We start from the raw sequence: 14,600 nt of genomic DNA on the forward strand, positions 1-14,600 counted from the left end.
TTATTATTGTTAATTGTAAATGAAATGAAAGAGAAAATTAAGTAACTCTAATATTTTTATTAATGTGTTTCATTACTCAATGTAAAAGTATAGCCTTATGTAACGTTAACCCGAATGTTTACGTTTTATTCGTTGCCATGGAGAGAGAAATAAAATGGAACGCGCGTGGGTAGACCGTGAGCTTCGACAACAAGGAGAGAAGAAAAATGTATGAGTAGTAATTAGAGAGATAGAGAAAAGGAAGAGTTTTTGAAAGGGAAGAAGGAAGGATATAAGCAAGGGGGTGAAAGTAAAAAAAAGGACTGAAGGGCAGGAATTCAAGAGAGTAGTATTTAAAAGTGTGCTAAGACGAAGTGAAAACTTATAGATAGCTGAAAGTAAAGTCAGCAGTGGCATTAATAGGAATTTGGTGCCGTATTTGGATAATTAATGGACTGGAAGGTTAATGAAGGATTCAGAATAGATCCAGTCGGCTTGGAATTACTACTTATTTCTATATTGCTTTGTACGGAAGTTATTTTGTTGTGAAGTGGTAAACAAGGATATCAATCTGCCCTATAGTTGCCGTCTAGAATTGTGAAGCGCGACAAATAATAATCTAGTTATGACCTTGAAGAATTCTTTTAAATGTGTTCCATGGGTGTAATAAATATAATTTGAAGATGTGCTCACATTGAATCTGACGTGCTGAAGATAAATTCCGGTAAGGACAGTCATATCTTATTTGTTTCTGTGTATGAAGATTTGAGTGATAGTTCCATTTCGCTTATTCTAACATTTACTGTGGCATATTGCCGAAGTTAGAAGTTAAAAATAATTTGCCTTGCAATAATATCTGCCGTATTTAATGATATGATAAGTGCCTGTTGAGAGTTAAGTATGGAGTATAACTGAGAGATATAGGCAAACTAATTAAACAAGAATTTCTGTTGTATTAATCTGAGTAAGGAATCTTGTAATAGAGAAAACTGTGAAACTAGTATGTGAAGATTTTGAAGACTGAATTAATATGAATGATTTGACCTGATGTACTAACATAATTGTAAATGTCTTATTTTAGAAGTGGAATTCATGTATTTGTCATATAACCTTATATTAAATGTTTTGTTTTGTTAATTTCAATATTGTGTTTGCCTGATTCTTTTTTATTGCACCGTTCATAAATAATTCGAATCTTGCGGGAGCCTCAAGTGAAAAGTATTAAATTCGGCCTGAATGAGTAAGGAGACTGCTAATTTAATTGAAAATTGATTCTACTATTTTATATAGACTAATCTAAATATAGGGTGGCGCAGTATAAATATAAATTTCCCTACATTTGGATTAGTGATCAATTAGCAATTAATTGATTTTATTAATAAGAGTATGTTACAACAAGATGTCGGATGCTAGATGAATAAATTTATATGGAATAAGAGAGAAATTCACCAACACTCTAAATTAGCAGTATATACAACACATTTTGAAACCAGTTTTAAGTTATATATCTGAGAAAGATGAGAGAGTTCTTAGAAATATTAGGGACCTGAACAGATGGCATCAATGGCAGAATCATATTAAAATCCACATCACCTTAGAATATGTCAGCAGACCAAATCTAAGGTGATGTGGCCACTTAAATAGAATGGGTGTAGAAAAGTTATCAAAAGAGGTGTTTGATGCCAAGATGGCAGGAAAGAGACCCATAGGAAGACCAAGGTCTGAGTGGATTGATTCAGTCAGAAGTATCTTAGAATCACGGAAATATTAGATATGAGAATATTGGAGTGCTTACAAGTAACAAACTAATTTGTAGGAAAATTGTTGATAAGAGAGAGACTAATAATGTAAATTTTATCATATAGTGCTGTTATAAGAGCACGAACACCTCATGAGGGTGCATATTAGGAAATTGATGATGATGGCTGAGCCATTGACTCTTAATCCCTGCATCTGTATCTTTATCTAGTTGTCCTGCTAGGTATTTGGCGGAGGTTTGCCAGGGTATAGGTTTTCCGGACATGTATACAGCTTCTATCGGATTTAGGGTGAAGAGTATCACGAAGCTTTTTTTTAGTCTCTTGCCACCTGGCGATCCACCTTTTCAGAATGTCAGCTGCAGTTTGGAGTTTCTTGGCAAATAATTCAAGACAAAGTGACTGGCTATGACGATTGTATCATCTGCATTAAGAGTGGTGATAGTAGGAAGCATTTTAGGACAGACTGCCATATAAATGGATATTAGCAGAGAGTTGTGCTGTGATAGTACTTTCTCTGGATCTGATTTTTTTGTTTTTAACCTGAGTTTGCAGTTGTTGAGGTAGGATTTTGAAAGAAGATCACACCGGAGTATTCTCGCATTTCGAATCCTTCGCTGATGTGATCTGTTGTATAGTGGTCTTTCCTCCTGAATTTGAACTTTTCACCTGGAATAACTTGAGCATTTTCTGCTGCTTCTTGAAGCAGCAAGAGGATTTTGCATTCTCCGACTATACCTATATAAGAAAGATATTTTTTGTTGAGTGATTCATGATACAGGTAGACTGAGATCTCTGGTTAGGTAAGAAATATGAGCAGCCTCTGTAGTTGCTGGAGTGTGGGCAGCCAAGAATTAGCACATTGCGTTCACTGCATTCTTGTTTTTTATAGGAGGCAGTTGCATGCTTCTTTCCGAATTACACGCATCGATTATCCACCTTGCAACAACATTCAGTGTGGTTGGCATCAATAACATTGTGTGATGGCGGCTTTATGTTTCAGTGATTTTGATTTTATGACCAGGTTGTTGACCCGTGTTTATTTCAACTAGTATTAAGGGATATGGAGTTTTGTTTGCCCTATTCATGCAGCTAACTTTAACTGGGTTGGAGCCTTCGTTTTGAAAATCTGTTGTACTTTCTTTCTTGGACTCTGTTACTCCTGGAGTACAACTTTGAGATTTTTGTCACTGTTTAAGACAAATGTGTGATATGAAAAGTTATTATAAAGAAATTTAGTAATATTCCGGTAATCTTTAACTGTTCAGGGCAGTGTCGCTTTTGTGAAGGCGACCTTCAGGGTCTTGAGTGATGTAGCCACGGCCGTCCAGTGCTCCTTTGCACGAAAAATGATTGGGGTTTTCTTTCTTTAAAATTTGCGCTGTCAGACTCTCCATTAAGTTTCAATTATCTCTGCAGGATAATTCAAACTTAATGGAGTCTCACAGCGCAAATTTTTAAGAAACAAAACCCCAGTCTTTCTTCGTGAAAGAAAAACAATCAATCCAAAGGGAGAAATTTTTATTTTATTTTTCTTTGTTCCTTGAAACTGAATATGGTCCATATGGTCTGCAAGAGCAAGATCCATATCATGTTCCTTGAACATGATATGATATGGATCTTGTTGGTGGTTGAGGTGTATCAGGAAACCCGTGGGTTACTGACTATTGTGGGACTCTTTGATATCCTGTAGATTAAAGTCGAATGATGGATCTGAAAATATCTGCCAGTTATCAACCCATGCAGATCACTGGTAACTAGGGTTGGCTGAGGTATCTTCTTTTGATTCAGTAGAGAGAAATTTTCTGTGAAGTTTGACCCTGCTTGACCATTTGCTGTCTAATATTTTCCCGAGTCGAATGCACTTTATTATACACTTGGTGGAAGTCTGGTCACCAGATTCCTGTTCTCTGCAAACTGTTGTTGCAATAATAATAATAGGACTCTAAATAAATACAAATAAATTGACCTACCTCTGAATTATTATCACCATAAATTGAAAATTGATATCACTTATTCAGTAGAATACCAGACGTAGCTATCAGGGAGACGAATATTCCGGGTGTGCTAGGTGTGCAGTGCTCATCCAGGAAATATCCGTATCACCGATATTATATTTTTGTATTTATTTGCCAGCCTAGTTGTGTAACGTTATCTGCTCCCCAGCCAAAAGACTGCGGGTTCGAATCCCGCCTTGAGCATGGATGTTTGTGACTGGCTGTGAAAATACTAGTAGTGGTGGTCGGCAATAGATGGCGTTGGTGTAGATGAAAAATAGTTGGTGGAATGTGAGTAGTGGAGAGTTGTGGAGTAGGTGCCCTCCCTCGATGAGTATTGGACTCCCTGGAGGTGTCACGAAATAATAATAATAATAATAATGATTTCCGTTAAAGTCTCCACTAATTGTTTGCTGACTTTGCGTGTCTTTGCTGACTAAATTTGAACACAATATACTAATGCTTCATTGCCCCCTTCATTGCCCCCTCTATACTGTTAAAAACTTTGCAACCTCAACAGATGCTATACTGCTCAAGAGAAACATTAAGGTTTTTTCTCCTAACATTCAATTTCAAATTTTCAGTTCCAGAAAACATGTGTAACAGCTATTTGTAATACAGCTATCAGATACAGAAAGCGCTCACCTCATAAGTGACAACGTTCAATTGGATTGGTTGACACAATAACCAATCACAACCACTAGGTGCTGGGTGAGCTCTCAATGTGACCTCACGCAGCCTTGCTTTCTGAGCAGTTTAAAAATACTAGAACGCTTAGAATTTGACCCACTGCACCCTCTTTACATCTCTTCGAAGAGCTCAAACGTGTATGCATTTCGAAAGCATACTTTCGAAATGCATACATTTATTCTAGTCTTCAGAAACAACAGACAGTAAAAAAATATCTATTCCTGAATAAAAATGAATATTCTGTGTATTGTAAGACGTTGTTGATCTACAAAAAAATACCAGCATATGTGAGATTGATAAGACAGAACTGCTGATACTAAAAAAAAAAAACTAATGAATGTAGGATTCGCAAAAGTGTGGATAATTCCGATCATGATCAGAATATGTACACTGAGTCTCAGTAAACAAAAGAAAAATATTGGAAAATGGAGCAAAATATACACAAACCAGAGAAATACACATAACATGGCAAACAAATTTCACAAAATGATTTGCCGCTCCATCAAACCATATTTATTCCTGCCATACTCTCTGTCTCCTCGTAAGTTTTTTTTTTAATTATTGCCATCACAAATTCACTTATTCATGTCTAGACTTTATAGGACCGTGCTATTCGCTCTACCCAGCACAGAAACTGATAGGATACACATATCGCAAATGCCAAATATTAATAATAATAATAATCATCATTTAGGCCTAGCATGGCCTGTTCTGGCCTTAGAAATCATCGTTGAATCTTTTAAGAGGACATCCTGGTTTTCTTTTTCCTAATGGCTTGTACTTTAAGGCTTGTGTTGGTAATCTTTCTGGTTTCATTCTTCGAACGTGTTCCATCCATCTGTGTTTATATTTTTTAATTTTTTCTATTACTAGTTCTTGGTTTAATTCTTTCATAATTTCTTTGTTTCTTTTGATCAAGTGGGGTATACTGTGCAGATTTTCGTAAACTTCATTTCTGCTGTTATTAATCTTTGTTTGTCTTTTTGTTTTATTGTCCAGATTTCGCTTCCATACATTAAGACTGGTGGGGCTAATGTATTGTATACTTTTAGTCTGGTTTGTTTTTGAACTAGGTTTAGTTTAAATATAGAGTTAATTACACCTGTTATTTTTAAACTGCAATTTTTGCAGTTTTTAAGTTTATATCGTTTTCATTTTCATATGTGATCACAGATCCTAGGTAGTTAAATTAATTCACCTGTTCTAAGATCTTATCTATTACTATTTTAGTTCTTGCTGGATCTTGTGCTTTAAAGACCATAGTTTTTGATTTTCTGTTCATATTATCATACCATAATCTTTAGAATATCACATTTAGATCTAAAATAGCTTTCTGTAATGGAAAATGTCCCCTACCCTTGGAAAATTTTCTGCAAATGCCCATGCATACAATCAAATTGACGTGAAATTTTTAATGCGGGTTGCATTTTAACAATTCGTTTACCATTAATGAAAGAATTTCTACTTTCATTAATAGTAAGTATTTCAAGTATACCAACCAAATATAGCATTCTCCTTAATTGTTTTTTCCTAATAAATCCTAAAATAAACAGATTGTTCCCCAACTCTATGCAGAAGTATTCAAATTTATCCTGCAATTAATTGCATTGGACCAATTAAGATGAGCGATATGCACTCTCAAAACTTTCATACATCGATAAAAATGCAATCGTATACGGTCCTATGCATCCGCAGAGGGGTAACCGGGACACTCCCCCACGGGATCGAGTAAAAAATTCAATAAATTATAATCGTAAAAGTGATTGTGATATGTAACCTCGCTCACTCGACCATGGGACGCTTTTCCTGTCTTAAACGTTTATTATGGGTTGGCCTGTTTTGGCCTATGCCAGGGTAGCCAAAGAACACCAGTTTTATTGCAGCAATAAAGCACATGTTCCATTTTTTGGTTCATCTTTTTCTGATATGTGAAAAAAAATGCTCATTATTGTCAGGAACAGTGACCATTTCGTTTTCCCTCTGTGTCTAGTGAATTACTGAGTGAAGTGTGAATTGTAAATTTATAGTGAAACAAATTTAAACAGAAAAATAAATTTGGAAAGGTAAGCATGCGTAATTTAATATTATTTACTTGTTAGTTTATGATTTTTTTTGCTTTTAAACTGAAATAATTTAATTTAAGATTTTGGTATTAATTAATTAGTTGATTTTTAATAAAATATGCCGGTCAATTTTTTTATATATGAAATTTTGCTAAAAACTGTATTAATTTTGGTTCATATTAATTTCATTAATATGAACCAAAGAATGGAACATGTGCTTTAAATCTTGGAATACTTTTTTCCAAGAATTAAAGATCATTAAAATCGATGTAAAATGAAAAGAATGTATTTAATTTGTAGCGCATAATCCGCACGACAGCACACCCAACCGAAATGGACAATCGACGCCACAGATAGCTACTATCATTTAAATATAATGACTAAATAATCCTAAGAAAGAATTAAAATGGAACACTTAGAACTAATACTAAATGAGCTAGTTTATAAGTTGACCAGGTCTAAAAACATTGGTTGCCAGGAAACAAAGGGAAACCCAACCACAATTATAAGGCGCTCATTTAATTTTTATAAATTAATAAAAATTAAAAAAAATACGTAAGTGGAAAAAAGGTACAATTAAAATTTTTACGAAATAAATGTATATTTTTAGTAATTACAGTGCACATATATTGTACATATTACTGTCAGTATAGAGTAAATATTAAATATAAATTCTGATTGTTATAATTGAATTTTTAAATTATTATTTTTTAATTTTAAATAAATAGTGGATATTTTTAAATAGTTTGCTTGTACTGAACATTTTACGCATTAACAGGTAATTCAAAAGCATATTTCATGCAGCCATTATATTCAGATCGATTGTTTGAATTCACTAGATCACCAGATTCACCACTGACCATATAACCTCGATCTTGGGTTCGAGGTTATATGGTGAGTGGTCGGTGTAATTTAGCGCTCATGTAAAATTGGTGATTTTTGGTGTTTTTCCTTAGAAATTGGTTATATAGTATATTAGAACGATTTTCGTGTTTTTAGAGTATTTTTCTTTATAACATATTTTATTGGGGCTGTTGCCGCTAGAGGGATTCGTAGTGTGTAGTGTTCATGAGAGCTCCGGATAAGATAAGTATTATTTTCAGTTATCGTTGATAAATTTATTTAATATTGAGTAGTTTTGTTTGCCTTGCGTCTCTTAGAGCATCTTTTTGTGTGTTTTTGGTGTGTTATAATTTATAATTTGATACAATACGTTGCAAGTAAGTATGGCTCCAGTACGAAGGAAACTGACGGCCAGTAATGATGGTTCGCCATCTTTATCAAAGAACGGTAGTATAAAAGAGATGATTCAGTGTACTAGCTGCGAAATGTATGCTTTGCGGAGTGCGGTCGGAGTGTGGTTAGATGATAATAAAGGAGTGAATGTGTGTAGAAAATGTAGGGAGAATGAGAAATTGAAGAGCATTTCGGATCGTGAGTATGATATTTTTGTCAAACTGCAGAATGAAGAAAATAGGGATATGACAAGAAACGGCGAGGTGGTACCAGAGAATTGTGAGAGTGTGAATGTAGAAAGTGTGAATGATAGTATTAATGGTTTTACTGAGAATAAAAAAGATGAAATAGACGCAATGAGTGAGATCGCGTTGTTGAATGGTGGGATACAAAGAGCAAAACAGCAGCTAGAGTGCATGAACAAAAGTCGACTGAATGAACCAGCCAATAATAAAAAGTATGATAGGAAAAATAGACGTATGAGTGTGAACATGAACAAAATGAAGGATAGAGTGCTGTATGGAGACTCGTTAGTACGAGGTGTGATAGTAAAGGATTTGAAAAAATCGTACCAACCTGGTGCGACCATAAAGGATGTAACCGAGTCTATTAGAGAACAAAAGGAAAGGGTGAAAGAAATGATTGTTGTGGCAGGTACGAATGATTTGAAAGGAGGAAAAATGGAAATGATAGAAGACCTGAATGAATTGTTTGAGGTAGCAAAAGAAAAGAGTGAGAGAGTTAGAATGATTAGTCTTTTGCCACGGTATGACAGTGAAATGTTTAAAAGGAGGGCCATAATTGCGAATGACTTTATGCGTGGGTTATGTATGACGAATGGTGTGGAATTTGTGGACGTGTGGAGTGAGTTCGATGGGCGAAAGGATCTATATAAAATGGATGGCTTGCATTTGAATGGTTACGGTGTAAGAAGACTTGAGAAAGTGTTACTGAATGTGGTGGATGTGCAAATTCAGGGAAACTAGATTTATTAAGGGGGCGGAGTAGATATACAGTCCTTAGGGAGGCAGTTGAATGTAAGAATGAATATAATATGCCCGAGCAAATGAGGACAACAAATCAGAGTGGGATAGTTAATATAAGGCATCAAGGTAAATTCATATACACTAATGCTAGGAGTATTAGTAACAAGAAGGAAGAGTTTTTGGCCATGGTCGGCAGTTCCAGAGCACAGGTTATAGGTATTAGTGAAACATGGCTGACTGTAGATGATATAGCTAGTGGGATTGAATGTGATGGGTATAGTGTGTTCAGGAATGACAGGGAGAATAAAATGGGGGGGGAGTATTGTTGATAATAGCTGATGAGCTGCATCCAAGGAGAATAGAAGTTGAATTACAGGATAGAGAAAAGAGCACATCTGAGGCCATTTGGTGTGAGATTGTGGCTAGCAGAACTAAATATACAATTGGGTGCTGCTATAGACCAGGTGATGGAAAAGATGGTGGTGACAGTATGCACAAGCAAATAGAAGAAATGAGTGGAAGGAGGGTGATTATTATGGGAGATTTCAACTATGGTCTCATTGATTGGAGTGAGAAAAGGACACACGGGAGGAAGGAATTGGATTTTATGCGGTTATTAAGGGATAATTATCTGCGACAGCATGTAATGGAAAATACTAGGGGTCAGAGAGTGCTTGACCTAGTAATTACATCTGAGGATTTGGCTGTAACAAATATGACCACATTGCCACCAATCGGTGAGAGTGATCATAGGGTCTTGACTTGGGAGGTGGCTAAAGGTGTAGAATTTTCAATCAAGACAGGGTACATGTGGAATTATCGGGCTGGAAAGTATGACAAGCTTAGGAGTTTGATTGGTTCAGTGCCATGGCATGTACAACTGCAAGGACTAGAAGTCGATAGTGCATGGGAGGTAGTTAAGAAATGTTTGCACGAAGCAATGGCTGACTGTATACCTAGAGTCCGAATAATAAATCAACTAGGGGTTAAATGGATGAATAACACCATTAAGCTTGAGCTGTAAAAAAAGAAACAACTATGGAGAGAATTTAAGGAGAAAGGTGACCGGCAGGCACACGAATGGTATAAAGCGCAGGCCAGAAGGGTAACGAGTGTGGTAAGTAAAGCAAAAAAGGATTACGAGAGAATATTGGCCATGCAGGCTAAAGAGAATCCTAAACAGTTTTTTAGATATGTAGCAAGTAAAAGGAAAATGTACATGGCAGAATGATTTTAAAGAATGCCGATGGTAGGGAGGTAACTGAAGCAGTTGATATAGTTGAGTTACTGAGTGAGCACTTTGCAAGAATATATCATCCAGGTGGTGACATTGCAGAAACGAATGTACCAGTAGATTATACGGGAATTGTGGTTAATGAAGTGGAAGTGAGTAGTCTATTGCATAACCTCAATGTCAATTCATCTGTGGGATTGGATGGTATACCAGCTCGTGTGTTGTACGAGAAGCAGCTAAAGAATTGTCAGTACCCTTGACCATTTTGTTTAATTTGAGTCTCGGGTCTGGGTTAGTCCCGAGCGGGTGGAAAGAGGGGAAAATAGTTCCACTGCATAAAGGTGGTTCCAAGACTGCTGTTGTAAATTACCGACCGATTAGCATATCAGGAATCATTGTCAAGGTCTTAGAGAAATTAGTCAAGAAAAGAATACAGGATTGGATAGATGAAAATGGGATATTGTATGGGGGACAACATGGTTTTGTGAAGGGTAGATCATGACTCAGTAACTTGCTCACGTTTTATAACACAGTGACGGCTGAACTGGATAAGGGTAGTGGGTTTACAGTAATACTACTGGACCTTGCCAAGGCTTTTGATAGGATACCACATAGAACCCTAATCAGTAAACTGGAGCAGATGGGGATAGATATAGGGTTGGTGAGGTGGATAGGAGGGTGGTTGAAGGAGAGATACCAGAGAGTGGTTTATTCAGAATTGGAGTCTAAAAGACGGCTTGTGACTAGTGGAGTGCAACAGGGCTCTGTTCTTGGACCACTGCTTTTCAATTTGTTCATCAATGATATAGGAAAGGATTTGAGAGGAAGTGTTCACTTGTTTGCTGATGATGCAAAGCTGGGTAGAGCAATTATGAGTACACAGGATGTCAAAATTTTACAGGATGATTTGGATAGTTTGGAGGACTGGGCTAGGAAAAATGGATGTCAATTTAATGTGCCAAAGTGTAAGGTTATGCACTTTGGTGGTGAAAGGAATAGCAGTAGTATATCGTATTGGTGGAACCGTACTCCAGGAGATTGATGAGGCCAGGGATTTGGGAGTGTTGGTGGATAGGGAATTGAAGTTTAGGGGGGCACATTGCAAAAGTAGCTAAATCAGCTCACCAAATCACTTGGCTTCTGAAAAATACTTTAACATGTAGAGACAAAAAAGTTGTTGTTCCTCTGTATCGAGCCTTGATAATACCCCATCTGGACTACTGTGCCCAGTTATGGGCACCAGGGTTTCTTCGTGATGGGGAGGAAGTGGAGAGGATCCGGAGACGAGTGACCAAGATGATAGCAGGTCTGTGGAATGAACCTTATGAGAATAGATTGAAGATTTGTGGGTTGAAGAAATTGGTCGATAGGCGAAGGAGGGGTGATATGATTGAGACATTCAAATTACTGAAGGGTTTCTATAAGATTGATCCAGAAGATATTTTTGAAAATATGTCTGGTGGTGGGATTACTAGAGGCCATGAATGGAAGCTGGGCAAGATCATGGTTGACAAGGATGTTAGAGCTAGGTTTTTTACTTGGAGAGTAGTGAATGAGTGGAATAAGCTTCCAGAGTCTGTTGTGGGTGCCATGACTGTGAATGAGTTCAAGGCAAGGTGTGATAGATACTGTGTGAATGTCGAATAGTTGTTCTTGACATGATGTTAGGTCCTCCCTCGATGAGTCTGTCGACTCCTTGGAGTTGCCAGGAACAATAATAATAATAATAATAATAATAATAATAATAATAATAGATGATTGTGCGAATCTGTCAATAATTACTTCTGCATCTAATTCATTTAGCAATTCATTTTCAATGGATAGCAACATGTATGATTCCAAGTTCTTCTCAGACAATGAATTTCTTAACCTTGTCTTTATGATCTTTAGCTTTGAAAATGTCTTCTCACATTGGACTTAAGTAACTGATAGCGTGTAGATGCCTTTATAGAGTTCATAAATGTTATCATATGCCTTGTAATGAAGTCTGTTGGATGCCAGAATATTAAATACACACGATGAGCAAGTGTTGCAAATTTTACACTTGTTGCAAATATAATCCATATTCTCACCATCAATAAGCAATAGCTTTAAGCCATCAAAGTTCGAAGCAAATGAAAACAATTGCAATATTACTTGATCTTTGCTGATTTGTGGAGACAGCTTAATAATACCTTCCAATGCTTGATCTTCAAGGCCCTTCTCTGCAATTATTTTAAACTTTGCTGGGTCCAAGCAGGATAAATCTTTATACAACGTTTTGTGTTGTACAAAGCATGAATCTAGTGACTGGACATTATTAGGTTAAACACATTTACTCGAAAATCAGCCAGAGAATCTGAGGAATATCCTTCATCATCTATATGCTCATCTGCCATTCTCTTCTTCTTTCTCTGCCTCTTAACTGGCAATGCTGTTTCCAAAGAGTCAATTCCCAATGTTTGATTTTCATCCATATTCAACTATGAAATCTTGTCATTACATTTATTTATAAATTCCAATGCCTTGCTGTGAACGTTATCAAATGTTCTTGCCTGTTCCTTCAACATTGTTGTAGCTGAATCTATTAAACTCCATGCAGTAAACATCTAAACCACTTGTCTGTAAATAACTTGATAGCGGGGCTGTATTTTCAAAAATATACAAGTAAGTAAATGCTGTCAATATTGTTTCAAACTTTAGAAGACTTTGAAGTAAAACATTTGCTTTTTGTTTTGTTTTTGCATCCAAATTGTGTGAATCTTGTATCATTGATAAGCATATCAATGGATTTACAAAAGTGCTGAGAGTTGTATCATCAAATGTCGAAATATAGTTGTTGCTGCATTGGATTTTCCTGACCATCTTCTCTCACCAATTAGCTTAAATCGTTTCGTTTTTTCTTGTCCGATATGTTTTCCAACAACTTCCATCGATACAGTCATTCTCGTGTATGATATTTTCACAAAACTTGCTAAATTCTGCAGCAAATTAAAAAAAAAAAAACAAGAAAGAAACTGCAGGCGCAACATTTGGTTGTTTCAAGTATCACCAAATTCAAGACATGGGCATAGCACCATATATGAACATGTTAATCAGTCACACCAGTAATTTTATTTTGTAAACCATTATACTGGCCATGGTAGCTTGCAGCTCCATCTGTGCTATCAGATAAATATTTTTTGGGATCAATTTTAAGATGCCGTAATGTTTCAGCCAATAGATCAAAAAATCCCTGTCCTGTACCATCATTACTGGGCAAAACGGAAAGTAGTCTCTCAAAGATAACACCTTTAAGCGCATTAAAAAAATCAGCTAATGCCTTATATTCCCTTATAGGGTGTAGACGAGGCCTTCGTACCCTATTAGCTTTTGGAGAATGGGTGGGCAGTTCAATCTCCACCGGCAGCCAATCAGAGATAGCTGTTCTATGCCTATTACTAATTATATGCAGCCACCGATGAAGAGGCTGGCAAGCAAGTGCTGCCATCTTTTCGCACCTAATCCTAATAGGATATGGTACTGTGTACTATGGACGACTTTCTTGATTTTAGGATGAAAAACCAGAGTTTCCGGAGTAAACACCCTCTTGTCCATGCCATAGATGCTGTAAAACCACCACGGCCTTTACTTTGAACTTTTCCTTGTTGTTCTAATCGTTTGATTCTTTATGGGGATGTGTTTTGTACTGCAGAAACGCGAGCTGCATAGTGGGGTCATATTTGACCATCAATTGCACTGTAGCTAAAACATTGCCATGATTCGGAACCTCATTATCGAGCGTGTAGGCCGATTTATTTCTGTGACCTCTAAAAGGAATTGTTTGCTTGCCTACCCATCTTTTTAATTTCATGTGTTGTCCATTCGTGTAAAACCAAGCTCTGCTCTGGCTAATACGCCTGTAGTCGCTAAAGCCACGTACAAAGGGTGATGGATGACAAGTGTTGGGAGACTCAAAGGCCAAACAGTATGAACAATATAAGAACCTATTTTCTTTGTTATATGTTAGCCATTTTCTTAGGACTGAGTCATTCATAATTTTCCTCTCATGCAAACGAACATCAAATGGCAGATCAAGTGGCTGATATGAATTTTCAGCAAAAAGCTATTTCAGATTTGCTCATGATGGATATTGGAAGATTCCAGCAGTTGATCTTTCATTTTCTTTTGTTGGTTCATTTATAGGATGTGCTTCAGAAACAAATCATTTTTGCCCGAAGGTATATCTGATTCCCTGTAACTAGTTGAAGCTATGTGTTCAGATGTTGCAACTCCAGGTAGTAAAGATACCGGAACAATGAAGCCAGAAGTACTGGGCCTAGGTTGGTGAGTAAAGAATGCTATTATCTTTGTCTCTACATTCAAAGTAGCTCTTTCCTGGTCTTATAACTCGCAAGTCATTGCATCATCATCACCATGAGTATTGTTTCTTGCTTCTTGATTATTTGTTGCGGAACTGTACATTGATGTCGATGGTGGTGGTGGTATTATAAAATCTGTAATAGACCGGCATCGCTTGGCTGATTCCTGCCTTTCTGGAATATTGGAACTTCTATTATATTTTCAAGCTACTAAAAGGTCAGTAACATTTTTAACATATTGTCTAATGTTTAAGGAGGGACCCACTTCATCAGGGTCCCATGTGCCATCAAGCTAGTTGATACCCTGGTCAGTCCGTC

The 14,600-nt window shown here is 36.6% G+C and overlaps 1 protein-coding gene across 1 annotated transcript in view; it reads right to left on the reverse strand.

The window, feature by feature from the left end:
* The window catches only part of LOC150105093 (juvenile hormone acid O-methyltransferase-like), a 33,039-nt gene extending 20,641 nt beyond the window's left edge, over positions 1-12,398 (reverse strand). The window contains exon 1 of the mRNA XM_090395113.1: positions 12,261-12,398. Coding sequence (XP_090251239.1) covers positions 12,261-12,398 — 138 coding nt within the window. The remainder of the gene's footprint in view (positions 1-12,260) is intronic.
* Positions 12,399-14,600: the final 2,202 nt, after the last annotated feature.

Source organism: Typopeltis vanoorti, chromosome 7 (assembly GCF_054136105.1).
Source record: "Typopeltis vanoorti isolate ZY-2024b chromosome 7, IOZ_Tvanoo_1.0, whole genome shotgun sequence".
In the NCBI taxonomy this organism is placed as follows: Eukaryota; Metazoa; Arthropoda; class Arachnida; order Uropygi; family Thelyphonidae; genus Typopeltis; species Typopeltis vanoorti.